Source organism: Panthera tigris, chromosome C1, assembly GCF_018350195.1.
Source record: "Panthera tigris isolate Pti1 chromosome C1, P.tigris_Pti1_mat1.1, whole genome shotgun sequence".
Taxonomy (NCBI): Eukaryota; Metazoa; Chordata; class Mammalia; order Carnivora; family Felidae; genus Panthera; species Panthera tigris.
Genome location: NC_056667.1, coordinates 117,301,610 through 117,328,831, shown reverse-complemented (window position 1 = coordinate 117,328,831; position 27,222 = coordinate 117,301,610). Strand labels below are relative to the sequence as shown.

The 27,222-nt window shown below is 37.9% G+C and overlaps 1 protein-coding gene across 6 annotated transcripts in view; it reads left to right on the top strand.

Moving 5' to 3' along the window:
- PTPN4 (protein tyrosine phosphatase non-receptor type 4) overlaps positions 1 to 27,222 on the top strand; it is a 222,082-nt gene that overhangs the window by 175,415 nt on the left and 19,445 nt on the right. For all 6 annotated transcript variants that reach the window (XM_042994256.1, XM_042994252.1, XM_042994253.1 and 3 more), the window contains 8 exons: positions 1,482 to 1,641; positions 5,474 to 5,557; positions 5,651 to 5,707; positions 11,573 to 11,729; positions 22,266 to 22,432; positions 23,191 to 23,281; positions 23,367 to 23,428; positions 26,100 to 26,246. In XM_042994256.1, the coding sequence (XP_042850190.1) occupies positions 1,482 to 1,641; positions 5,474 to 5,557; positions 5,651 to 5,707; positions 11,573 to 11,729; positions 22,266 to 22,432; positions 23,191 to 23,281; positions 23,367 to 23,428; positions 26,100 to 26,246 (925 nt within the window). The remainder of the gene's footprint in view (positions 1 to 1,481; positions 1,642 to 5,473; positions 5,558 to 5,650; positions 5,708 to 11,572; positions 11,730 to 22,265; positions 22,433 to 23,190; positions 23,282 to 23,366; positions 23,429 to 26,099; positions 26,247 to 27,222) is intronic.

Below are 27,222 nucleotides of genomic sequence, written 5' to 3'. Positions count from 1 at the left end.
TTGGTCATTTAAGTGTCCGACTTTGGTTTGAGTCATGATCTCATGGTTGGTGAGTTTGAGCTCCGCATTGGGCTCTCTGCGCACAGCCGGCTTCAGATCCTCTGTATCCTTCTCTCTGCCTCTCCCTCGTGCACACACCGCCCCCCTCCCCCCCGCCACCAAAAATAAACATTAAAAACTACCGTTTTTACCTTGAAGCGTCTTCTATCCTTCCTAGCTCTTTTTATCGGTTCTTGCTGCCACAAATTGAAGCTTATGCTCCCTAATGTTAATTGAATTTTTGTTTTTTTAAATTGTATATTCCAACAATGTTTTACCCAGTTTTGTCTCCTCAGTGAGCTCAGTACTCTTACTCAGATTCCAATCTTTGGTGTAGTATTGAGTTCATTACTTTAATGAATTGTGTCTTATTTCTAAAGAAATGGGCCAGGGGTGCCTGAGTGGCTCAGTCGGTTAAGCATCTGACTTTGGCTCAGGTCATGATTTCGCACTTTGTGAGTTCAAGCCCCGCGTCAGGCTCTGTGCTGACAGAGCCTGGAGTCTGCTTCGGATTCTTTGTCTCCCTCTCTTTCTGTTCCTCCCCTGCTCACACTCTGTCTCTCAAAAATAAGTATTAAAAAAAAAAATCTAAATAAATTGGGCCAATCACAAGTTCTCTAGATTGTATTGGGTGTTTTATCTGTGGAACAGCTCAACTCTCAATTCTGATTTCTCTTTGCCTCCCCTTTTCCCTGACTACCCCTGTGACTCCACTGAAAACCTTATTTTAAAAAAGTGTTTTGGAAGGTGTATATATTGCTACAGTGGATTAGTAAATATCTTTATCATGATACACTTAAAAAGTGTATTTGATTATTATGTGGAATTGTTTACAGATTCGATAAAGTAGGAAATTCAATGTACTACTTAAACTTCAAAGTTAAGATTTCACTTGTAAATAAATTTTTTTTGAAGTTTATTTATTTATTTTGAAAAAGAGAGAAAGAGCACAAGCAGGGGAAGAACAGATAGAGAGAGAGAGAGAGAGAGAGAGAGACAAAGAGAATCCCAGACAGGCTCTGCACTGTCTGAGCCACCCAAGTGCCCCAATAAATACAGTATTTCAAGCTTATCTTCTACTAGATGTTGTAAATATTTGAGTTGCTTGACTCTAGCTGTGTTGTTATGTTACCGTTATGTTATGTTATTTTTTACCTTAGCTTTTAAAATAGCAATTCTAGGGTGCCTGGGTGGCTCAGTTGGTTAAGCATCTGACTTGATTTTGGCTCAGATCACGATATCCCAGTTTGTGGGATCGAACCCCGTGGCGGGCTCTGCACTGACAGCGTTGAGACTGATTGGGATTCTCTCTCTCCCTCTCTCCCTGTCCCTCCCCTGCACATGCACATTCTCTCTCTCCAAATAAATAAATAAACTTAAAATAACTGTTCTAGGAGACAACTTCCAAAATACTCATTTGTTTTTCTTTTTTTCCTATCTAGATCACAGGAGACCCCTGGAGATGGGCAGCCTCCAGCTTTACCACCCAAACAATCAAAGAAAAACAGTTGGAACCAAATTCATTATTCACATTCTCAACAAGATCTGGAAAACCATATTAATGAAACATTTGATGTTCCATCTTCCCCTGAAAAATCTACTGTAAGTACCTACTTCAGATATTCTCACATCTCTTTGAATTTTTACTTTTATAATTTAGAGAGAGAGAGTATGGGAGAGAGGAAGAGAGAGAGAATCTTAAGTAGACTCCACACTCAGTGGGGAGCCCAGCCCAGGGCTTGATCCCACTACCCTGGGGTCATGACACAAGCTGAAATCAAGAGTTGGATGCTCAACCAACTGAGCCACCCAGGCACCCTCCCTTTGAACTTTTTAATCTGCAATGGAATTTCTTTTAGACTGTGGTATGTTTTATCTGTAAATTAAATTACTGTACTTTCTTTTTTTCATCATATGTTGGTCATGAATTTTGCCATGATTGACCCAATTGTGGAATTTCAACTTATCTTCATTTTTAAAATGTTCATTGCTCTAGAAGTTAATTCCTGACAAATTTATGTTGATTTCAGTCTTGCAAAACACTTGCTTTTAGAAGAAATGCTAATAATCCATTAAGTATCACTAACTTTATTATATCATTCACCAGGTGCACGGACTTTATCATTTTCATTAACCTTTTGAAATTGAGTGCAGGTCCCTGGATTTTATGATCACTCTCTGCTCTATAAAATGTATTTATGGATCATTTGGTGCTTTTCCTTTAGAGGGCATGCTTTTACCACAACAAAATGGTAAATTTTTCAAATCTCCTGATTTATGAATTTTCATTGCTTTCTCAAGGAGATGTAAATAAACCAAAAGTGAGATTGTCAGTAAATTTTAGGGATACACTGTGTTCATGAAGAAGTTTTAAGACAGACAAATATGGGTATATTTCAGGAAACTTGAGGAGACATCAGGAAATAAAATAAGATACAGGGAGAGGAGGACCCGCAGCAGGTATTGGTAGGGCCAGAAGTTCCTGGTCGCCGCCTCTGTGGTAGCCCTCTTATGTCTAAAGTTTGAAGAGCACGAAGCAGCCACTCTGTTCTCCCACAGTTACTGCTTCACCACCACAGGCACATCCAAAAACAATCAGAATCCTTACCAAAAATGAGTGACGCATTTTGTGATACCTGTGTGGTGATTCTCCTGTATCACTCACTCATACATTCATTTATCGATTCATAGTCACTGAGGTCTTTCTATGAGCTCGGTACTTTGGTGGGTAGTGGGAATATAAAGACAAGACATGGTCCCCGCTACTAAATAATCTACAACCTAATTTATTTAATCATTTATGCAAATATTATTAAGAATTGTGCATTGTTACAGGCTTTGGGGATATATTGGAATAAAATAGAAAAAAAAACCCAAAAATTCTACCTTCAAGGAACTTACATTCTGGGGGATAAGGGCGAGATAAACAGTAAACAAGGTAAATAATCTAAATATATAGCATGTTAGTATACATTCTGGGGAGAATAGTAAAGAAGGAAGGGGCTAGAGAATTTCAGGATTAGAGGACCACAGTTTTAAATGGTGTAAGCCAGGGATGAACTCAGTGATGAGTCAGATAGATAGCTAGTGGAAGATCAGGGGAGCTGAGGGAATAGAAGGTACAAAGCCAACAATATGACTGATACGGTCAAGGAACACCAAGGGAATCAGTGTGGCTCGAGCAAAATGAGCTAATGAAGAGGAGATAGGTACAGGAGAAAGCCAAAGTCTTTAAAGATTGTGTTTTTTAACCCTGAGTGAGATACGAAGCAAAAGGGACAGGTCATATGTGAGGAGAAGAGCAGCATGATGTCACTTAAGTTGTAAACAGTGTCAGTCTGACTGTTGTATTGAAAATAGACAAAGGGTAGAAGCAGAGATACTGGTTGTGAGGTCATGCAGTATTCCAGGCAAGCGGTGGTGATTTGGATCCATATGGTAGCAGTGGAAGGAGGAAGACATGGCTGTATTCTGGATAGTTTTAGAACAGAACTAACGTAATATGCTGAGGGATTGGATGTGGAGTGCTGGAGAAAGAGGAATCCAAGATAACAGCAAGGTTTGGGCCTGAACACCAAGGTTTTACGAAGTTTCTGTTTACTGAGAAGTAAAAGGCTGCAGGTAGAGCAGGTATGGGTGATATATTAGGGGTACAGTTTGGGACATAAGTGTGAGATGGCTACTAGAAGTCCATTTACAGATACGATTCTGGAGTTGAAGAGAAAGGTCCAAGCTAGGGTTATAATAACACTGAGGGTTGATGGCATGTAGACAGTATGTAAAATCACGAGAGAGGAAAAAAAAACACCAAGGAAGTGTAGTGTGTGCCGATAACTAAATAGGAGGTTCTAGGAGGTCTTTGGCTCTCCAAAATGTAAGCCTTAGGGAGATGAAGACCAGCAAAGGACACTGAGAAGATTCAGACAGCAAGGTAGGAAGAAAACTAGTCCACCGGCTAACTGACTAATGGCAAGAAAGTCACAGAGAGAATAGCCAACTTTGTCAGATGTTACTGGTAAGTCAAGACAAGGATTGACAGTTGAACACTGGATTTAGCAATGTGAAACTCTTTGGTGACTTAATTAGAACAGTTTTGATGGAGCATTGGAGATAAAATCATGACTCTGAGAGGATGAGATCAGAGGGAATAGAGACAGCAAATGTGGCCAACTCTTTAAAGACGTTTAAGAGCAAGAGGAAGGAGACAAATGGGGCGTAACTAGATGGGGAAATGGAGTCCAGAGAAAGTTCATTTTTTTTAAGGGGACACATAAAAGTATTTCTTGGAAGGGTGGGGAAAATGGATAATGTAGGAGAGTAGAGAATTAATTGCTATAGCAGTATCCTTGAGTATGGAATAGGACCTGGGTCTAGAGCAAGTGGGAAATCAGTTTGAAGGTAATATAATTAGAAGTGATTATAAGGAAGGAGATACAAATAACTAATTCAGCTGTAGGGTTAAGGGAAGACTTCCCAAAGTGAGCATCTCTGACCCGTGTCTTGAAGGATAAGCAAGAATTAGCCAGATACTTACCCTGAAAGCACGCATAAAACATATTCAGTGAAAGTAACCAGTTTCAAATGACCATGTACATGAAATGTCCAGAATAGTCAAATGTAAAGAGACAGAAAATAGATTAATGGTTGAATAGGACTTAAGGAATGGGGGGGGTGAAGGGATGGGAAATGACTGACCGCTAATAGGTACAGGATCTCTTTGTGACAGGGCTGAAAATATTTTAAAATTAAATGGTAGTGGTGTTTCTACAACACTGTGGCTATAGTAAAAATGATTGAATTAAACACTTTGCATGAAGTGTATATAATGTGTGAGTTGTATCCCAATAAAGGTGTTTTTAAAAAGCAGAGGGAGGAATGTGAGTTCCTGTAACACTTATGAACACTTGTTGTGTGAAGAGCTTTGAGCCAGGTTCTAGGGGTATTGCAAGTAATAACTTAAATCATAATGCCCCTGTTCCTCCTTGCACTTAGTCTAGCATGCAGTGACAAGGAGGCTGTATCTAGTTGTGTAACTGCAAGTTAGTAATCAGGATTTACTTTCCTGGGGCTCCTGGGTGGCTCAGTCGGTTAAGTGTCCAACTTCAGGTCAGGTCATGAACTCACGGTTCATGAGTTAGAGCCCCGCATCGGGCTCTGTGCTGACAGCTCAGAACCTGGAGCCTGCTTTGGATTTTGTGTCTCTTTCTCTGCCCCTCCCCTGCTCGTATTCTGTCTCTTTGTCTCTCTCTCTCAAAAATAAATATTTTTAAAAATTTTAAAAACAATGTAGTTTCCTGAATTAAAAGTTTGAATTTAAGTTATGACTTTTTGTATGTTGTAGATAATATTAATGTACAAAAAGCATACTTCATGTATACATTTCAAGGAGAGATTATAAGTGAGGAAGATTACAAGTTATTTATTTTTCTTTAAGCCTAATGGTGGTATCCCACAAGATAATCTTGTTCTAATCAGAATGAAACCTGATGAAAATGGAAGGTTTGGATTCAATGTGAAGGTAATCTAGAATTTACATTGTACTCAGTTTTTAAATTAAGATGTGTCTATTTTGGTAATATTTGACTGATATCTGATTTGCTCTGTTGTTAAGGGAGGGTATGATCAGAAGATGCCTGTGATCGTGTCCCGAGTAGCACCAGGAACACCTGTGAGTTATCTATATCTTGCAAGTAAATCCTATTTTCAAGAACATGTACTCATTTTATTTTTATTAGTTTAAATAAGTGGGAAAAAATTAATCTTTTCTGAAAATTTGTCAAGTATCAAATGTTGGCTAAATCTCTTAAGTTGTTGGGAAGTTTTCTAACTTCCTGTGTGTAAGAGTTTTTTTAAATCCATGTTTTTGGAAAGAAGCTGTTTATAACTTTCAGTTACAGAAACTACAGTTTCTAAAGTGCTAATAGATTCTATCAAAATAACTGCTTTAAACAGAAAAATGGAGACAGAGGTATAGTATTTGTTTTGCTTTTTTGTTTGGTATTTTCATATAGAATTGTTTACCTGTAATCTGTTTGCCTACTTTGTGTTTTAAAAATTGACTTTAAATAGATATGATAAGTAGTGATTTTTTTCCCTATAGGGACAGTTTTTAAACTTTGTATTATAAACATTGTAAACAGAAGTTGAGAAAACACTGTATGTACCCATTATGATGAACCCTCCTGTTCCCTTAATTGACCTTCAGGATTCATGAACTTTCTGCTCATCACAAGGACAATTCTTAATGAGTTGTGGGTGTGTTCTCTTTATTGCTCTTTTATGTAGCAAATATTGCCCTCAATTTCCCATTTCTCTTGTTGCCTACTTGACCTAAATGGTCTTCAAGGAGTTTTCCATCAGCATCTTTTATCATTTACCTGTCTCTGTGTCCACAGACAGGATATAAACCAGCAGCCTGAAAGAGTCCAGTTAGGCTTTTTTTTTGGTGCTGCGCAGCAACCTTATAATTGATTTGATGGTCACAGTCAAGATTGATCAGGGATATCACACTGCATACCTTTGGTTCTGGTTGTTAAGGACTTTGTTGGTTGCAAATAACAGGATACTCTGGAATACCACTGGCTTATGCATAAATACAAAATGTGTCCTGTAGCTATAGTAGTACCTCACAAAACCCAAAGATAGGAATGCGGTCAGACCTGGAGGGGAAAAAAACCAAAACTTTAAAATAAACATCAGGACTCTATTTTTCACCTCTGTTTCTTTTTATGCTCCATTCTTCTCTCCCACTGCAAACCAGTTTCTGTAGGGAATCAGCCTCATCTGTCTAGTTCCTCTGAATAAAATACAGGCTGAATAAAGACCGTGTACTTAGTAGCAGCTTCAAGTTAGTCCTGTAACATTCCCACCACATACTCTACTTTCAAATATGATTATGACCCTGACTCTGTACGAAAGAGAAACTGTATAGCTATCACCATTCTTAGTTTATGTGGTGGGCTACTGGTAACTTGTAGGTTTATATATTACCAGTTTAGTAACCCAGAGTGATTAAACCTCTCAGTCCAGTTTACAGACTTCTGGGAAGTAAGTCCTTTATAGATCCAGCTTGTATCAGATGTCCTCTTTTCAACACATCACTTGGGGTCAGTGGGGACAGGCCAGGGATATGATATATAAAATGCCTCTTGAACCTATTCATGTGAAGGCCGGGGACAAAGATGGGGGAAATAGTCCAAAATTATTTATTAGTGTGTGTGTGTGTGTGTGTGTGTGTGTGTGTATATATATATATATATAATGGGAAATATGTATGTTTAGGACAGACTGCAGATGCAGAGATGAAAGATTGTTAAATTCTCATCTGTAGGTAACATCTAAAATAGAAAACTGAAGAAAAACAAAATCAGGATGTTATTTGGAGATACTGAAATGGATACAAAAGATGTAGCTAAAGTGTTGACTGGGGTGGGGGAGCAGGATGTACAGAGGAACACAAGAAATGGTTGCTTGCCTTAGTAATCTCGTAGACTTAGTCATTTCTTCAAGCTGTGTGATGTGAACTTTACTAAAAACAAAAATTTTAACTAAAATTTTTTTAAGTCAAATACATATCTTTTGACGTGATGATTCCACTTCTAGCAGTTGCCGGTAATGAAGCAGTTGGACTAGGGAACAAAGGATATGTAAGGAAGTTCATTGTAATATTGTTTATAATAAAGATTGGGGTGGTGGTAAAACGTACATCATTGAAGTTGGTGAAATAAATTACGTGCTGCTTTACAGCTATTGAAATGATAGATGATGTAGTTCTATATAAGTATGGAAATAGGTTCATAAAATGGTGTCATAGAAAATGTGTATTATTGCTCCCCATGTATGTTTGATCCAGTTTTTTTAAATGTGAGTTAGTGCTTTAAAATTTTGGGAAATAGGGGTGCCTGGGTGGCTTAGTTGGTTGAGTGTCTGACTCAGCTCAGGTCATGATCTTGTGGTTCATGGGTTCGAGCCCCATGTCAGGCTCTGTGCTGACAGCTCGGAGGCTGGAGCCTGCTTTGGATTCTGTGTCTCCCTCTCTTTCTGCCCCTCCCCTGCCCACACTCTGTCTCTCTGTCTCTCAAAAATAAATAAACATTTTTTAAAAATTTAAAAAGTTTGGAAACGTACTCAAAATGCTAATAGCTTTTCATCTGGGTAGTGGAGTTATTGGTATTTATCACTTTTTTTTGTATTCTTCTCTTTAGTTGTCTGAATCATGGTAATGAGAATGTGTTGCTCTTGTAATTAGAAAAGATAATACATCTTTTTTTATTTATCCACCAGTTGTAATAGTAACTGAATGACATAAAAGAAATACTAATTTTCCTGAGCAGTGACTGTGGATCATTTTCAATTAAGTCAGAGGTGTTCAGGGAACATCATATAGACAGGTTTATTTCTGAACAAAATTCTGTGACTCTAAATTTTCTTTTTAGGCTATACAAATTATTGATAATTTTCCCTATCTGCCGTGTAGAGCTATGTCCCATAAATATTGGCTGAAGGACACCTCACTAGCTCAGTCAGTAGGGCGTGTGACTCTTGATCTCAGGTCATGAGTTCAAGCCCCACATCTCGTGGAGAGCCTACCTTTAAAATTTAAAAAAAGTCGCAGTTAGAAAACACCACATTTAAAAGATAAGAGAAGACACAAAAGTTCCCCAAAGGCAGAGAATGAGAGACAAGAAAGGTGGATGGAAAAAACAAAACCAGCGAAGCATAATAGCAGTTAAGGGAGGAAGAAAGAGGTTTCCAGAAGGAAGCCTTAAAAAATATATTGGCTGAAGTTAGAACAATAGAAACTTATCATTTTTATATTATCTTCTTAGAGACCATCACAGTGTTCCAGTTGGAAACATCATTTTAGGTGATTGGGGGAAAAGAACAGGACTTCAAATATTTTAATGTTATTTTTTATATTGGACACCTTCTGAAATGGTTAAAATAATTCCCAATTAAAACCATGTTTTTCTTTCTGTCTGATTATCTTTGAGCCAGCAATTGATGCTCCAACAAAATTCGTTTAAATATGTAGTTTATTGGGGTGCCTGAGTGTCTCAGTCAGTTAAGCATCCTGACTCTTGATTGTGGCTTAGGTCATGATCTCACAGTTTGTGAGATCAAGCCCTGCATCAGGCTCTGCGCTGACAGTGTGGGGCCTGCTTGGGATTCTCTCTCCCTCTCTCTCTGCTCCTCCCTGCCCCGCCCCTGACTCAAAACAAATAAACGTTTAAAAATGAATAAATAAGTATGTAGTTTATCTAGACTTTCCAGATCAGAATGCAAATAGATAAATAAAATGCAGCTTCAGCTTCCACAAAAAAAAAAAAAAAAAAATGAAAATAGAAATTTATAAATAAACCCGACGAAAGGCAGATTAAGTATGAGAGAGTTTCTGTCAGTGATAATGGGTTCAAAAAAATTAATCTCTGCATGTTCTAGCATATTGATTAACTACCCCATTAGCCTCAGTCTCTGAACTGGAAATATCAGTGGATGTATTCAAGGTACAGTAAGAGAAATGCATAGCTATTCTCTTCCTACCACATGGACTGCCGCCTCTTTCCTGCCAGCTGTACTGTCCACAAATAAGGTAAGAGGGTAACCCTTTGCTCTAGCCCATTACATTTCTCCCAGTGCCATTGATATGGAGCAGTTCACCACTCTTCGGGTACCGCAGAGGCATTTACAAAAACTAGGGACCATGTTGGCACACAAAAGGATCACAGTGCTAGTGCACAGAGGGAGTATATGAATGTCATCTCCACTGTGAGAAGTAGAGAAAGGAGCGACTAGAGAGAATGGTCATTACTTCTGAACTTGCATTTTCTAGATTGTAATGCTCTGCATTGAGTCATCACATTTCTGTCTTTACAAATCTGTGAAATAATTAGAGCAGATACCTGCTCCATTTCCAGAGTTTCATGTGTTTAAAATCACACACTTTGTAAGCAGCAAAGGAAGAACTTTTGCTCTTGCCACTAGTGACAGTACCTTGTTGGATTTTATTGACTTTTTTATTATTATGAATTTGACTAGTAGTGCTTTCATTTCTTCAGTCCCTTTTTTGTGAGATCCGACCGTGTCATTTCCTTCTCTGTCCGACCTATCATCCTTCAGACTTGACGCCCATCTGTTCGCATTGCTGTGTTCCTGGAGCATGCTGTCCATGCTTGTGCTTGCCTCTTTTTGCCTAATTACCTCTTTGTTTTCTCAGTAAAATGCAGGTCGCTGTCACTTCGCACTGTAGTGCAGAACCATAAAAACGACCATGCAAGCTGACACTGTATAAAGCGATCTTGATAATCAGTGGGAAAAGTTATGGTGATTTCTAGGACCTTTAAATTTTTTATCAAATAATTGAAATTTTCTTAGTTTCTCTTATAAATATATAGGGAGATGAAAAAATAATAAAACTAATAGTGCTTTATTATCCTCTAATTCAAACTATCAGAAACACTGAGAAATATAAAGAAAGCATTCTATTTTCTGATGGAAACTTACCACAACTATGTTGAAACTTGTTTCCCTTATTGTCGTGTAACTTAAAATACAAGAGTGAGCATTTTTCTTTCTTTGGCAAATTGTCCTAATCCTTTCTAAATTTGTATTCACTTCTAGCATTCATCCTGTGCATTTTCAGTGTTATGAAATATACCTTTAGTGAGAACTTTTTTGCCAGCCTCACTTCCTCTAGGACATTTTCATCTTTCTCATCACAGCCACTTTCGTCATTTATGTTGATAAGTCTGCCTTCACTGAATTCCTTTCACTGCATGCCTAGAGGCTAACAGTAGCCGCAGCAGCAGCAGCAGCAGCAGCAGCAGCATTTCCACTGTCAGCGGTTGATATTCGATTTGCATTTTGCTTCCAGCACTATCACTCTTTTGTTTCTTTGTTGCATTTTTAACTTTTCTGGCTAGTTCCTGCTTTATATTTACGTGGGTTTATCACTGGGAGACATGGAGGTGACACAGGTACCTGCTTTGCTGTCCCTGCGTGAACCGAATAACAGATGCACATCACCAACAGACTTTGAAAGAAGCGATGTGTGATAGGTCACTGATTATGATGTGTGTCTGTTACTTATGTCGTGATTTGTGGACTCACAAGCTAGTAGCCAAGTTCGTACGTTATGCAGTTATTCAATTAATGCATCGTGGCAACTGCAATCTGAACCTTTTTGGGAGACGGGTGTTATCTAACTGTACTGTGGTGACAAATTTGTACGTATCTGGACCATGCAAAGTGAGGGCTGCCTGTATCTATGCACCTTGAGGCATAGTCTTATCTGTGTATCTAGGCGTATAATAGGACATCAAGGAAGAAGTTGTTGAAAAGAAAAAGAAAAAAAGGTAGTAGCTTCATGGGAAAGCCAGATTTCTACTTCTTGCAAACAGATGAGTAAATGGATGGATGCCGTTCTACATATAGTTTTTGTTCTCCTGCTGTAGTGTCTATAAAAATAAATTCCTGTGCTTTACTTTCAGAAAGCCATGTACACACCTGAAATTTTATTTATGTTACATTACAGGCTGACCTCTGTGTCCCTCGATTGAATGAAGGGGACCAAGTTGTACTGATCAACGGTCGGGACATTGCAGAACATACCCATGATCAAGTTGTCCTATTTATTAAAGCTAGCTGCGAGAGACATTCTGGGGAACTCGTACTTCTGGTTCGACCTAATGGTGAGTACTCTATGTAGCACTGGATATTTTTATTGTTTCTTACTTTTGTTACTAGACGCAGCAACCAGAGCGGGCTTTTAAAAAACAAATCATGCCATGACAGTTTACTGCTCAAAGTGGCTTGCATTCACACTTGTGGTAGGATTCAGTTCTTGGCCCCTTGTCTACCACACAGCTTTGCTCACTCTCCTCTGTTCTGTGCTGGCTTTTTAAAAATTCCTTCTGCCCACTCTCAACAATAGCCAAATTATGGAAAGAGCTTAAATGTCCATCAACTGATGAATGGATAAAGAAATTGTGGTTTATATACACAATGGAGTACTACGTGGCAATGAGAAAGAATGAAATATGGCCCTTTGTAGCAACGTGGATGGAACTGGAGAGTGTTTTGCTAAGGGAAATAAGTCATACAGAGAAAGACAGATACCATATGGTTTCACTCTTAGGTGGATCTTGAGAAACTTAACAGAAGTCTATGGGGGAGGGGAAGGAAAGAAAAAAAAGGTTAGAGAGGAAGAGAGCCAAAGCATAAGAGACTCGTAAAAACTGAGAACGAACTGAGGGTTGATGGGGGGGTGGGAGGGAGGGGAGGGTGGGTGATGGGTATTGAGGAGGGCACCTTTTGGGATGAGCACTGGGCGTTGTATGGAAACCAATTTGACAATAGATTTCATATATTGAAAAAAATAAATAAATAAAAATTCCTTCTGCCTAAGATGCTCTTCTTGATTTTTCTATGATTTATATCTTCATTCAGGTCTCTGCTCAGATGTCTTCCCCAGAAAATCCTTCTCTTCTGACTACCATAGCTAAAAAGGCCTCCCTCTTCCCTCAGTTGCCCTAGTAGTGGTCGGTACACAGTAAATACTTGTTAAATAAATGAGTATATTTTGAACCACTTTTATTTACTTTTTTTAAAAGTAAATCCAAGTTAGTTTTTAAATCCAAGTTAGTTAACATACAGTGTAGTAATGGTTTCACAAGTAGAATTTAGTGATTCATCACTTAAATGTAACACCCATTGCTCATCCCAACAAGTGCCCTCCTTAATGCCCATCACCCATTTAGCCCATCCTCGCACCCCACACCCTCCCAGCAACCCTCAATTTGTTCTTTCTATTTAAGAGTCTCTTCTGGTTTGTCTCCCTCTCTGTTTTTATCTTATTTTTCCTTCCCTTCTTCTGTGTTCATCTGTTTTGTTTCTTAAATTCTACATATGAGTGAAATCATATATTTATTTCTCTGAATGACTTATTTCGCTTAGCATAATACATTCTAGTTCCCTCCACATTGTTGCAAATGGCAAGATTTAATTCTTTTTGATCACTAATATTCCATTATACACACCCAGACACGTACATACCACATGTTCTTTATCCATTCGTCAGTCGATGGACGTTTGGGCTCTTTCCATAATTTGGCTATTGTTGATTGTGTTGCTATAAACATTGGGGTGAATGTGCCCCTTCAAATCAGCGTTTTTGTATCCTTTGGGTACATACCTACTAGTGCAATTACTGGGTCTTGGGGTAGTTCTAGTTTTAATTTTTTGAGGACCCTCCGTACTATTTTTCATAGTGGCTGCACCAGTTTGCATTCCCAGCAATAGTGCAAAAGGGTTCCCCTTTCTCCACATCCTTGCCAACATCTGTTGTTTCCTGAGTTGTTAATTTTAGCCGTTCTGACCAGTGTGAGGTGGTATCTCATTGTGGTTTTGATATGTATTTCCCTGGTGATGAGTGATGTTGAACATCTTTTCGTGTGTCTGTTAGCCATCTGGATGTCTTCTTTGGAAAAGTGTCTATTCATGTCTTCTGTCCATTTCTTAATTGGATTATTCTGGGGCGGCAGCAAGTTGAATTTGATAAGTTCTTTATAGAGTTTGGATACTAACCCTTTATCCAATATGTCATTTGCAAATATCTTCTCCCATTTGGTTGCTTGTCTTTTAGTTTTGTTGATTGTTTCCTTCACTGTGCAGAAGCTTTTTATCTTGATGAGGTCCCAGTAGTTCATTTTTGTTTTCATTTTCCTTGCCTCTGGAGACATCTACGAAGAAGTTGCTGCCTGTTTGTCTTCTAGAATTTTGACGGTTTCCTGTCTCACACTTAGGTCTTTCATCTATTTTGAGTTTATTTTTGTATATGGTGTAAGAAATGGTCCAGGTCTTTTGCCATGTCACTGTCAAGTTTTCCCAACACCATTTGGTGAAGACACTGTGTTTTTTTCATTAGATATTCTTTCCTGCTTTGTCAAAGATTAGTTGCCCAATCATTAGTGTGTCCATTTCTGGGTTCTCCCTTCTTTTCCATTGATCTATTTTTGTGCTGATACCATACTGTCTTGATGATCACAGCTTTGTAATACAGCTTGAAGTCTGGAATTGTGATGCCTCCAGTTTTGTTTTTCTTTTTCAATGTTACTTTGCTATTTGGAGTCTTCTGGTTCCATACAAATTTAGAATTGTTTATTGTAGCTTTGTGAAGAATGCTAGTTTTTGGTAAGGATTGCGTTGAATGTAGATTGCTTTGGGTGTCATCAACATTTTAATAATACTTGGTCTTCCAATCCACGAGCATGAAATGTTTTTCCATTTCTTTGTGTCTTCTTCAGTTTCTTTCATAAGGTTTCTATAGTTTTCAGCATACAGATCTTTCACCTCTTTGGTTACGTTTATACCTAGGTATTTTATTATTTTCAGTGTCATTGTGAATGCGATTGATTCCTTGATTTCTCTTTCTGTTGCTTCATTATTGGTGTATAGAAATACAACCGATTTCTATATATTGACTTTATATTCTACACCTTTGCTGAATTCACATATCAGTTCTAGTAGTTTTTTGGTGGAGTCTTTCAGGTTTTTCCATGTAGAGTGTCATGTCGTCTACCAAGAGTGAAAAGTTTGACTTCCTGCCGATTTGGATGCCTTTTATTTCTTTTTGTCTGATTCCTGAGGCTAGGACTTCCAATTCTATGTTGAATAATAGTAGTGAGAGTGGACATCCCTGTCGTGTTCCTGACCTTAAGGGGAAAGCTCTCAGTTTTTCTTGATCAAGGATGATATTAGCTGTGGGTCTTTCGTACATGGCCTTTATGATCTTCAGGTATGTTCCTTCTATCCCTACTTTCTTGAGGACTTTTAAAAAGAAAGGATGCTGTATTTTGTCAAATACTTTTTCTGCACCTATCTAGAGGATCATGTGGTTCTTATCCTTTCTTTTATTAATGTGATGTATCATGTTGATTGATTTGTGTATTTTGGACCAGGCCTATAGCCCAGGAATAAATCCCACTTGAGTAATTCTTTTAATGTATTGTTGCATTCAGTTTGCTAGTAACTTGTTGAGAATTTTCGCATCCGTATTCATCAGGGAAATTGGTTTGGTTTGTAGTTCTCCTTTTTAGTGGGGTCTTTGGTTTTGGAATTAAGGTAATGCTGGCCTCATAGAATGAGTTTGGAAGTTTTCCTTCCATTTCTTTCTTTCTTTTCTTTTCTTTTCTTTTCTTTTCTTTTCTTTTCTTTCTTTTCTTTATTTTCTTTCTTTCTTTCGAACACCTTCAAAAGATTGGTATTAACTCTTCTTTAAATGTTTGGTAGAATTCCCCTGGAAAGCCATCTGGCCCTGGACTCTTGTTTTTTGGGAGATTTTTGATGACTGATTGAATTTCCTTATGGTTATGGGTCTGTTAAAATTTTATCTTTTCCTGTTTCTACTTTATATGTTTCTAGGAATTTGTCCATTTTTTCCAGATTGCCCAATTTGTTGGCATATAATTGCTCATAATATTCTCTTATTATTTGTATTTCTGTGGTGTCAGTTGTGATCTGTCCTCTTTTGTTCATGATTTTATTTGGGTCCTTTCCCTCTTTTTGATAAATCTGGCTAGGGATTTATCAATTTTGTTAATTCTTTCAAAGAGCCAGCTCCTGCTTTCATTAATCTATTGTACTGTTTTTTGTTTTTATTTCGATATCCTTGGTTTCTGCTCTTTATCATTTCCCTTCTTTGGGTTTTAGGCTTTATTTGCTATTTGTTTTCCAGCTCCTTTAGAGGTGTATGATTAGGCTGTGTATTTGAGACATTCCCCCTTCTTTAGGAAGGCTTGGATTGCTATGTACTTCCCTCTTAAGATTGCCTTTGCTGTCTCACAGAGGTTTTGGACACTTTTGTTCTCATTTTCATTGGCTTCTATGTACTTCTTAATTTCTTCTTTAATTTCTTTGTTAACCCATTTGTTCCTTTCTTTTTTTAATTAAAAAAAATTTTTAACATTTATTCATTTTTTGATAGAGACAAAGTATGAATGGGGGGAGGGGCAGAGAGAGAGAGGGAGACACAGAATCCAAAGCAAGCTCCAGGCTCTGACCTGACAGCACAGAGCCCAATGCGGGGCTCGAACCCACGGACTGTGAGATCATGACCTGAGCTGAAATCAGATGCCCAACTGACTGAGCCACCAGGTGCCCCCCTTTTTTAAATTTTAATATTTATTTATTTTTGAGAGGGAGAGAGATAGAGCCTGAGTGGAAGAGGGGCAGAGAGGGAGACACAGAATCTGAAGCAGGCTCCTGGCTCTGAGCTGTCAGCACAGAGCCCAAAGTGGGGCCAAACTCAACAACTCACGAGATCATGACGTGAGCTGAAGTTGGATGCTTAACCAACTGAGTCACCCAGGCTCCCCCTCTCTCCCATTCATTCTTTAGTACGATGTTCTTTAATCTCCCCAGTATTCATGGTCTTTCCAAATTTTTTTCTTGTGGTTGTTTCAGGTTTCATAGTGTTGTCATCCCAAAATACGCATGGTATGATATTGATCATTTTGTACTTGTTGAAGGCTTATTTGTGACCCAGTATGTAATCTGTTCTGGAGAATGTTCCATGTGCACTCGAAAAGAATGGGTATTCTGCTGCTTCAGGATGAAATATTCTGAATATTATCTGTTAAGTCCATCTGGTCCAGTGTGTCATTCAAAGCCATTGTTTCCTTGTTGATTTTCTGCTTCAGTGATCTGTCCGTTGCTGTAAGTGCGATGTTGATAGACACCTTAATTATGATATAATGCCCTTTTTCATTTCTTGTTACAGTCTTTGTTTTGACATCCATTAGCACGATAGATGTTTCTCCATCCCCTTAATTTCATTCTGCAGGTGTCTTTAGGTCTAAAATCAGTCTCTTGAAGGCAGCATGTAGGTGGTCTTGTTTTATTATCCATTCTGATAACCTGTGTCTTTTGATTGAAGCATTTAGTCCATTTACATTTAGAGTGATTATTGAAATATATGAATTTAGTGCCATTGTGTTGCATGTAGAGTTGGTGTTTCTGGTGATGTTCTCTGGTCCTTTCTAGTCTTTGTTGCTTTTGGTCTTGTTTTTCCTTCACTCAAAGAGTCCCCTTAAAATTTCCTGCAGGGCTGGTTTGGTGGTCATGAACTCCTTTAGTTTTTGTTTGTCTGGGAAACTCTTTATCTTCCCTTCTATTTTGAATCACAGCCTTGCTGGATAAAGAGTTCTTGGCTGCATATTTTTCTGATGAAGCACGTTGAATCCATCCTGCCACTCCTTTCTGGCCTGCCAAGTTTCTGTGGACATATCTGCTGCAAACCTGATCTATCTTCTCTTGTAGGTTAAGGACTTTTTTCCCTTGTTTGTTTCATAATTCTTTTCTTGTCTGTGTATTTTGTGAATTTAACTATGATATGCCTTGGTGATGGTTGATTTTTGTTGAATCTAATCAGAGTCCTCTGTGCTTCTCAGATTTTGATGTCTGTGTCCTTTCTCAGATTAGGAAAAGTTTTCCACTATAATTTGCTTACATAATACTTTCTGCCCCCTTTTCTCTCTCTTCATCTTTTGGGACTCCTATGATTCCAATGTTGTTACTTTTTAATAAGTCACTGAGTTCTCTAAGTCTCGTATTGCAATCTTTTTGCCTTTGTTTCCCTCTTTTTTTTTTACTTCACTATTTTCTATAATTTTATTTTCTGTAACGCTGTTTTGCTGCTCTGCTTTATCCATCCTTGCCATGACGGCATCCATTCAAGATTACATCTCGGTTTATAGCATTTTTAATTTTTGCCTGATTAGATTTTAGTTCTTTAATCTCTGCAGAAAGGAATTCTCTTGTGTCTTCTATGCATTTTTCAACCCCAGCTAGTAATAAAATTGTGGTTTTGAATTCTGTTCAGACATCTTACTTACATCTGCGTTGATTAAATCTCTGGTAATCATTTCTTCGTGTTCTTTCTTCTGGGGTGAATTCCTCCATCTTGTCATTTTGGAGGAAGAAAAAAATTAATAAAATAAAGATTTAAAATGAAACCAAAAAAATCAAAATTTAGATCTTACGTGTGTTTCGGTCTGTTTGTTGAGAGAAGCTTGATAGAATAGGTAATAAAGAGAAAGGGAAAAATTTTAAATTTTTTTAAATAATAAAATAGAATAAAAATTTTAAAAAAATAAGGAAGAATTTGCTCTTTCTGTATCCAAGGAAGAAAAGAGAGAAAAAAACAAAACAACATAAGGAAAAGCAGAAACAATGAAAACAAATAAATGAACCAGCCAACAGAACAAGACCCAAATGATATTACATTCATTTTCCTGTAGATCTGAAACTTTACAGCACACTATAGTCCATAGACTAATAAGCAGGTGGAAAGGATGTGTGCTGGTCTTCTGGGGGATATGCCTGGATGGCACAGGTGGTTGGTGCTTGGTGTAACGGCTCCATTCTCCACTTGGTGGCGCTGCTCAGCTTAGTGGGGTCGATCCATGGAAGTGCACGAACAAAAATTGCAAATGGCCTAACCCAACTCCTTAGTCTCTAGCACAGAAACTTTGTGCCGTCACCAACCTGCACACCAGCACCCCTTCTTTGTCTCAGGCTTCTGTATGCTCCCTTCCTCTACGTTGACCATGTCTAAGCTGTTTGCCTGCCTGGTGGTAACCTCCCTCCAGGGTTTTATCTCAGATGGTGCTGTGTTTCAAAATCCCACACTTTGGAGACCCCCAGCAGCTTGGATCTGCTTAGACTCTCTGGGGGAGGGTCTCACCGAGCAATGGCCAGGTACCAGCTCATCCCAGAAAACATTTGCACAGCAGCAGAGTCTCAGGGTTTATGGTAAATCACAACACACAGCCGACACCAGGTTTTGGTGACCTCTGGCATCTTTGTTCCAATATCAGTAAACCTCGTTGGCCCAAGGGAAGGTTGTATGGCCTCTACCAAATGCACTTCAATCAGGTGAACCGCTTCTCCCTGTGTGGCACATGGACCCCTCAGACTGTGCTGCCTGCTCCTGAAGATTCACCCTGCTTCCTCACCAGAGCACCGCCAGGCCCTGAGCTTCAGACCATCAGACTCTGCACTCCACTGTTTATAGAACAGTGGTGGTATTAAAATCCTCTCCTTTCTCCCCATCAGTGGTTTTGGGGAACAGATTTTTTTTTTTTTTTTTTTTTTTTTGGTCCAGTCCCCTGCGAGTGTTTTCACTCTCTTTTTCTTTCCAGCTACTGTCAGGAACAGTACTTTGCTTGTGCAATCCCTAAGCACTGTATTCTCCCCCTTTCTCTCTCTGTCTTCTGTCCACAAAGATCGCTTTCTACCCACAGTGGCTCTGCAGTTTTTCTCTCCCCCAGTTCACCTCTCCACACCATATACCTGCCAAGTTCTACGGCTCATATTATGCAGATTGTTGTGTTCGTCTGCAGATCAATTTCCTAGGTGTTCAAAATGGCTTGATACTGATCCACCTGCATTTCAGGGACGAGACAAGCTCAGGGTCCCCATACTACTCTGCCATCTTAACTCAAGAGCCCGTTTTGAACCACTTTTAGAAAACTGTAACAAGCTACAGTTAGAGCATTTTGAAAAATCCTGTCTGTGTTTGTGGCGGACAATGCCAGTAGCCTAATCATGTCATCTCCTTGTCTGGACAGCTGGCTTGTTAATTCATAACCACAGTTCCAGGTTTAGAGAAACCTTAATACCATACTCTCTAGCTCCTTTGCTGATGGTTTGAGTTTCCTCTACGATAGCCTCAAAATCATCCTGCCAGTGTGTGGCATTCAGTGGCTCCTGAAGCAGTTCATCTTCCCTTTGGGTAGCTTGAACTATTAATTGAACTAAAAATCTGTCTTCTTTCAGTCTCTTTGTTCCTAATTCTGTCCCTTTGTGCTATGCAGAATAAATTTAATGCAGAATAAATTAAATCCCCCTTCCTTAAGTTTTTGGCAAGAAACCCTCCTCCTTTCTTCAGTTTATTGCACTGTTTCAAGTGCCTGCTACACTTTATCAGTCTCCTCTGAGAAAAATTCTTATATGCCTGTATCCCAGCATTATAAATATTCTAGTTTTGTTCTGAACAGTTCATCATTAACCACAGTTTTAGCCACAAGAGTAATTGTTGGTTAATGCCTTGCTACCAGTTGTTGAATATTTACCATAAAGAAGTAAAATGTAGTTAGAACTCGACCCGTTCCCCTATCACCACCACCACACCCAACCCTGCAGAGTTTTCCATGAGAGTTTCTTTAAAAAAGAAAAATACAAAAATAAAAAAAAAAAGAAAAGAAAAAGATATACAAAACACTCATTTTGTCTCTTGGGTACAAACAGGCATTTTCATTCTTGTCTACTTTGTTTTTTGCATTCATTGTCTAGAATTGGCTTTCTAAGAAAATTCAGAGGACTTCAACAGAACATTCTATTTTGACTTTTCAAGGAACACATGCATTTAGTCCTGATATTTAGGTGATTCATTACTAGGCATTTTCTGTCACATAATGCAACTTAAATTTTATACTAAGAATAATAATATTTCCTCAGTTTTGCTTGTTGTGTTTTCTCTTGATAACAGCTCCTAAAGAACTTAATAGTAAGTTCTGCACCTGGGCTATTTTATATATTCTCTTTTAATCTTTGCAGCCAGCCAGTGAGATACGTGAATTATCTTTATTTTATAGTTGAAGACACTTTGACACCAAGATATTCAGTTATCTGCTTACAAATTTCATGACTTGTATAGAACCAGAATATGAACAAAATTCCATTTAATGGGAAAGTCATAGCCTTTTTGCAATTCTAAATCACTTCATTCATACTTTAAGAGAGGAACGGGGTGCATGGGTGGCTCAGTTGGTTGGGCGTCCGACTTCGGCTCAGGTCATGATTTCATCATTCATGAGTTTGAGCCCCACATCGGGCTCTGTGCTGACAGCTCAGAGCTGGGAGCCTGTTTTGGATCTGTGTGTGTGTCTCTCTCTCTCTGCTCCTCCCCTGCTCACACTCTATCTCTCTCTCAAAAATAAATAAACATAAAAACAAAACAAAACAAAAAATAAAATAAAATAGGAGAGGAAACCATCTATGGCTTAGTTCTTGGTAAAAGACCTTTCTGTTGTTTTATTGTCAAAATCTAGACTGGGACTTGTATTTACTTTCAGCATGACTCTGTCATGTCCCTTTTTATTTAAAATAACATCAAAATTTAAAACTATGTTTATAAAAAATACCAGAAAGACAAACAACTTGTTTTTGTAGGTTTTCTCCCCTTTAGATTTCATTTCTTCTTAGAATACATTCATATATTTTTTTTTTTCTTTTCATTCCTTATTTCAGAAATTTTTTCTTCTCAGAAGTGCACACATCTGAACAGGAACCAGACCTGTTAGGCATGGGTAAAAGAAGCCACTAGCTTGGTTCTACTCTGGCTCTCTTTCAGCTTTGCCCTTGTCTGTGGGGGTTAGGATTTTGCAGGACCAGGGGGGCATACCAGTCTATCACCTATGACTGTGCCTTCTTTTCTAGACACTTCTTTTTAACCTTTAGTTCTCTGTCCATATAGCTCTGATGCCACTTACAGTGTGGCCATTTTCCCTAGGTCCATTCTCCCTGGGATAGATCACATGGTATATGTACCACTGGGCCAGCAGGATAGCTAAGAGGCAGCAATTTGCAGAGGAGTGGAGAACAAGCTTCATATGGGCTGGTATGTTCACACATATGTTCATAGGCCCCCAAGCTAAGAATGGAGCTTAGGGTAGGAAAAGAAGTAGGGTGGGCTCCAGGCCGGAGTCTAGGTTCTGGCTCTCTTCCTTCTATTGTGACAGTGGATTCTGCCCTCCTAGGTTTTGTAGATGTTTCAAGGAAAGAGGATAGAACGGATTTTGTTTAGCACTCTATTCAGGTTATTTGTATCGTCTCATATGTGGGTGTATAGTATATAGGTCCCTGTTTCTACTTTTGTTCTAGGCCCCACAATTTAAGGGCAGGTCTGTTCTGAGCTGCTATCTTGGCAGCTCCTCTTGAAGTTACAGGCATTTTCAGCAGTATGCCCGGGAACATTTCTTTTCCCTAAAGGTACAACAAGGTTCAACTTCACAGCCACTCTCTGTCCCTTATGCAGTGGCACCGGACTGAGATCTGATGAATTCTTTTTCCTGACACAAAATTAAAGAACACATCTGGTAAATTCTTGCCAATTCATTAAGATTTCCATGTGGCTTTTTTTTTTTGTGTGTGTGGCTTTTTTTTAGCTGTATATGATGTAGTGGAAGAAAAGCTAGAAAATGAACCAGACTTCCAGTACATTCCTGAGAAAGCCCCACTAGATAGCGTCCATCAGGATGACCATTCCCTGCGGGAGTCAATGATCCAGCTAGCTGAGGGGCTTATCACTGGAACAGTCCTGACGCAATTTGATGTAAGTACTATTGTATGGAAAGGATGTTGGGCCATATTTTTAAATTAATTTCATGGTTTCCTAACTACCTAATCTATCATTTATAATGTATAAACTAAAATGATATTCTGAGAAATAATTGACTTAAAAAATGTTCTAAAATCCATAGTTTTAAACATTTCTTGCAAAATGCTAGCTGTGGTGACATAATAATCTGTTAAAAGAGAAGAATAAGGAGATTTTATGCGTATGTCTTCAAACTAAATTTTTTCCTGTAATTATATAGCTCTTTTTATGAAAGGTAACGGGTAAAGATAGTCTATGGTGGAGCTAAAAATTCTGAGTTAAAGAAAAAGAATTTTTGTACCTAGTCATATTTAATCCTTCTCTACTTTTTGTCTGTCTAATTGGTCATCATTAATATTTGTTGTTCTAAAGTATGTGTTATTGATGATTGACTATAAACCATTTGTGACTGTAAATCATTTAGGGTAGGTCAGTTTTTCTTTTGAGAAGTTCTTGGTTCATATACTGTGTAAACATCTCCAAACTAAATGAAAATGGTATATAAGTCTCATGAGAAATTGCACAGAATTCAGCTTTGCAAATTTGGTTCAATACCCTACTAGCCTAAGGTACATACATCATTGTACGGTTGAGATATCCTAAGGAAGAAAACCTGTTTGTTTTTTGCATAGAAATAAGTCTGAAAAACAAAACAGAACCTCTTAATGGCCTGCTGAACTCATCTTAAGCTCTTTTTTTTTTTTTTTTTAAAGCAACTATATCGGAAAAAACCTGGAATGACAATGTCTTGTGCCAAATTACCTCAGAATATTTCCAAAAATAGATACAGAGATATTTCGCCTTGTAAGTATCTACTATCTCTGTTTATTAAGTTCAATCTTTGTAGCATAGCTTTATTAAAACGTTCTTTCTTTTAAATTTTTTTCAGATGATGCTACACGGGTCATTTTAAAGGGTAATGAAGACTATATCAATGCAAATTATATAAACGTAAGTTTATTTTTATTGTGCCTTTGTCATTCGGAATAAGACGGACTATAATTTTGTGGTTCATTTTTTCCCCCCAAATATTTATTTATTTTGAGAGAGAGAAAGAGAGTGTGCATGAGGCCGGCGGCGGGGGGAGGGACAGAAAGAGAAGGAGACAGAGAGAGGATCCCAACTGTGCTATCAGCCCAGAGCCCGATGCGGGGCTCAAACTCACAAACCATGAGATCATGACCTGAGCCAAAATCAAGAGTCAGGCACTTAACCAACTGAGCCACCCAGGCATCCCTAAACTTTGAGGTTCCTTTTATATTTGAGAGAATATTAACAGTTTCAGGTATTGAAAAATATTAAAATACAAATGTTAAAAAATAATTTGATACTGGGGCACCTGCCTGGGATTCTGTCTCTCTGTCAGCCCTTCCCCCACTTGTGCACGTGTTCGCTCACACTCTCTCTCAAAATAAATAAACCTTACCAAAAATAGTTTGGTACTGGTATATTAACATGCATATAGAGCAGTGGAATAGAATAGTTCAGAAATATTTTTTATCTATAAATGCTTCACCTACTTCCTCACTTTTTGTATACCATATTTTAGATATATGAAAATATAAATGTAAAAATGGAATGGTGAAACTACTTGGAGGAAATGTATGAGAATTATTTAAAATCAGAGAGGGAAAATTTTTTCTAAGTTTAGACACTCATCTAAACTTAACTCACAGAAAGAAAAGTACAAATCAAAACTGCAAGGGATTACTATTTTTCACCGATTAGATTGAAATATCAAAAAGTGTGATAATATCATATACAAGTGTGTATCCCTTATCTGAAATCTTGGGGCCAAATAGACTTTGGGATTCGTAATTTTTTGGATTTTTGAAAGTTTATTCAGTGCCTATACCAAATACTGTAATAAGTAACATCCCTAGTAGACTATGTGACATTACCCTGTAATGAATGCGTTGATACTCAATGGGAAACATGGATATTCCCACTGAGTGGTACTCCTAAAGACTGTAAATAATCTTAGATTAACTCAGGTCAGATATTGTTGTCAAATGAGTCCAACTTAGGTCAGATGTACCAAACAAAGGACAAACTTACACTTCAGAGCACTGGGAGTTTCAAAATTGTGTGTGAGGGATCAGCAGTATATTAAAGAGACTCTCAGGGAAAAAGCATCCCTGATACGTTGTTGGTGGAAGTATAAATAGGTACAACCTCTTTGGAGAGGTAACTAACAAAAATGTTAGGTTTATAAAAATAACTCAGTGCAGTCTTGTTTATGGTAACAAATACATTAGCAGCAACTTAAATGTTTGTTAAATAAATTATGGTATATTTATACAGTAGAGCCATTAAAAAGAATGAAGTTTTATGTACTAATCTGACATGATCTCAATGATAAAGTGGGAAAAGAAACAAGATACACAGAACAACATTGTAAGCCACATTTTATGTCTTCCAGAAAACAAAGACTTCTGCATGTACATTTGTGTGTTATTTATAGAGTGTCTCTGGATATTTTAGAAATTAGAGGGGTTCCTAGGTGACTCGGTCGGTTTAAGTGTCTGACTCTTGGTTTCAGCTCAGATCATGATCTCATGGTTTATGAGTTCAAGCCCTGCATCGGGCTTTGTGCTGACAGTGCAGAGCCTGCTTGAGATTCTCTCTCTCTCCCTCTCTTTCTGCCTCTCTGCCCGCCCCCTCAAAAATAAATACAAATTTTTTTTAAATTAAAAAAGAGGGGCACCTGGGTGGCTCAGTTGGTTGGGCGTCCAACTTTGGCTCAGGTCATGATCTCACAGTTTGTGGGTTCGAGCCCTGCGGCGGGCTCTGTGCTGACAGCTCAAAGCCTACAGCCTACTTTGGATTCTGTGTCACCCTCTCTCTCTGCCCCTCCCCCGCTCACACTCTGTCTCCTCTCAGTCTCGAAAATAAAAAAACATTAAAATTTTTTTTAATTAAAAAAATAAAGAAATTAGCAAAAACGATTGTTCTTCTGGGTGTGAACCAGAGGCTGGGAAGAGAGTGAGACCTCTTTTTCTGTTCACCCTTTAGTATTCTTCCAGTGCCATGTGCGTGTGTCACCTTTTCTTCTTTTTTAATGAAGTCTCAAAATGTAGTAGGATGATAATCCTCCCCGAATACTCACGATCTTACTTCTTCTTAAAAATAATTAATTTAAAATATTTTTACTATCTTTTTCTATTGTATGTGTGTGTATATTTCTTATATATGTTATATAGTATAATGTATATATGTTATATAGTGTGTATTATTTGTAAAGTCTGAACTAAAACAAACGGCAGAATTTTTGCTTCTTGCAAATTTTACCTGTAAGCTGTTTAGAGACAAATATTTTTTATTTCTGTAGCAAGTCTCTTCCTCTAAAGCAGGGTTTTCTGTAAAGCTGCTCTTAAGCCCACAAGAGTGCTTTGGAAAATATTTTAATTTTTATTCCCAATACTTAAAAGATAAATATGTATAAAACTACTGAGAAATTTCTTCTATAGATAAAGAAATTGTTAATAAAGTTTTATTGACTTTGCAGCTTTTTGAGATCAGTTGTATTCAGTTATTATTTAGTGGATGATTTTCATATACTTGATCACAGTAAAAAGTAATAATGTAAAAGACTTTTAGTTTTGTGTCCTTTTCTTTTTAGATGGAAATCCCTTCTTCTAGCATTATAAATCAGTATATTGCTTGTCAAGGGCCATTACCACACACTTGTACAGATTTTTGGCAGATGACTTGGGAACAAGGCTCCTCCATGGTTGTAATGTTGACCACACAAGTTGAACGTGGCAGAGTAAGTCATACTTGAATCTTAAACAATGCTTGCGCTGTTTTCAAATTAAATTGCATATATGGTCAAAATATTCACGTTGATTTAGTCTTTTTTGTAACCTTTAAACTTACTTTCTTGTGTTGTGATTAAAATCATAGTGACTAACACATAATAAATATGATATATAAATGTTAACTACTATTATCAGTTGTTATCTAAATGGATTAATAGCTATTTGATAAAGGATTTGGATCTAAAATATATAAAGAACTCCTGCAACTCAACAATAAAATGATAAAACCCCAATTAAAAAATTTTTTTCTTAATGTTTGTTTATTTTTGAGAGAAAGAGAGACAGAGTGGGTAGGAGAGGGCAGAGAGAGAGGGAGACACAGAATCCAAAGCAGGCTCCAGGCTCTGAGCCGTCAGCACAGAGCCCGACGCCGAGCTCGAACTCATGAGCTGTGAGATCATGATCTGAGCCTAAGTCGGACGCTCAACTGACTGAGCCACCCAGGTGCCCTGATAGAATCCCAATTTAAAAATGGCCAAATATTCTGAGTAGATGTTTCTTGAATAAAGATATTTAAATGGCCAGTAAGGTCATGAAAAGGTGCTTGGCTGGCATCATTAGTCACAAAGGAAATGCAAAAATGAAAACCACAAGGAGGTAGCACTTCATATCCAATAGGATGACTAAAATAAAAATGACAGATAATAGCAAGTGTTGACAACGATAGGGAGAAAATGACACCCTCTTATACTGTTGGTAAATTTGTACAATGGTGCAGCTGCTTTGGGAAACAGTCTGTCAGTTCCTCGAAAGGCTAACCATAAGAGTTGTTACAACTCAGCAGTTTCACTCCTAGGCATACCCAGGAGAAATGAAAACATACATCCACACAAATACTTGTACACAAATGTTCATAGCAGCATTATTCATAATAGCCAAAGGGTGGAAACAATCAAAATGTAACAAATAAAACATGGTATAATC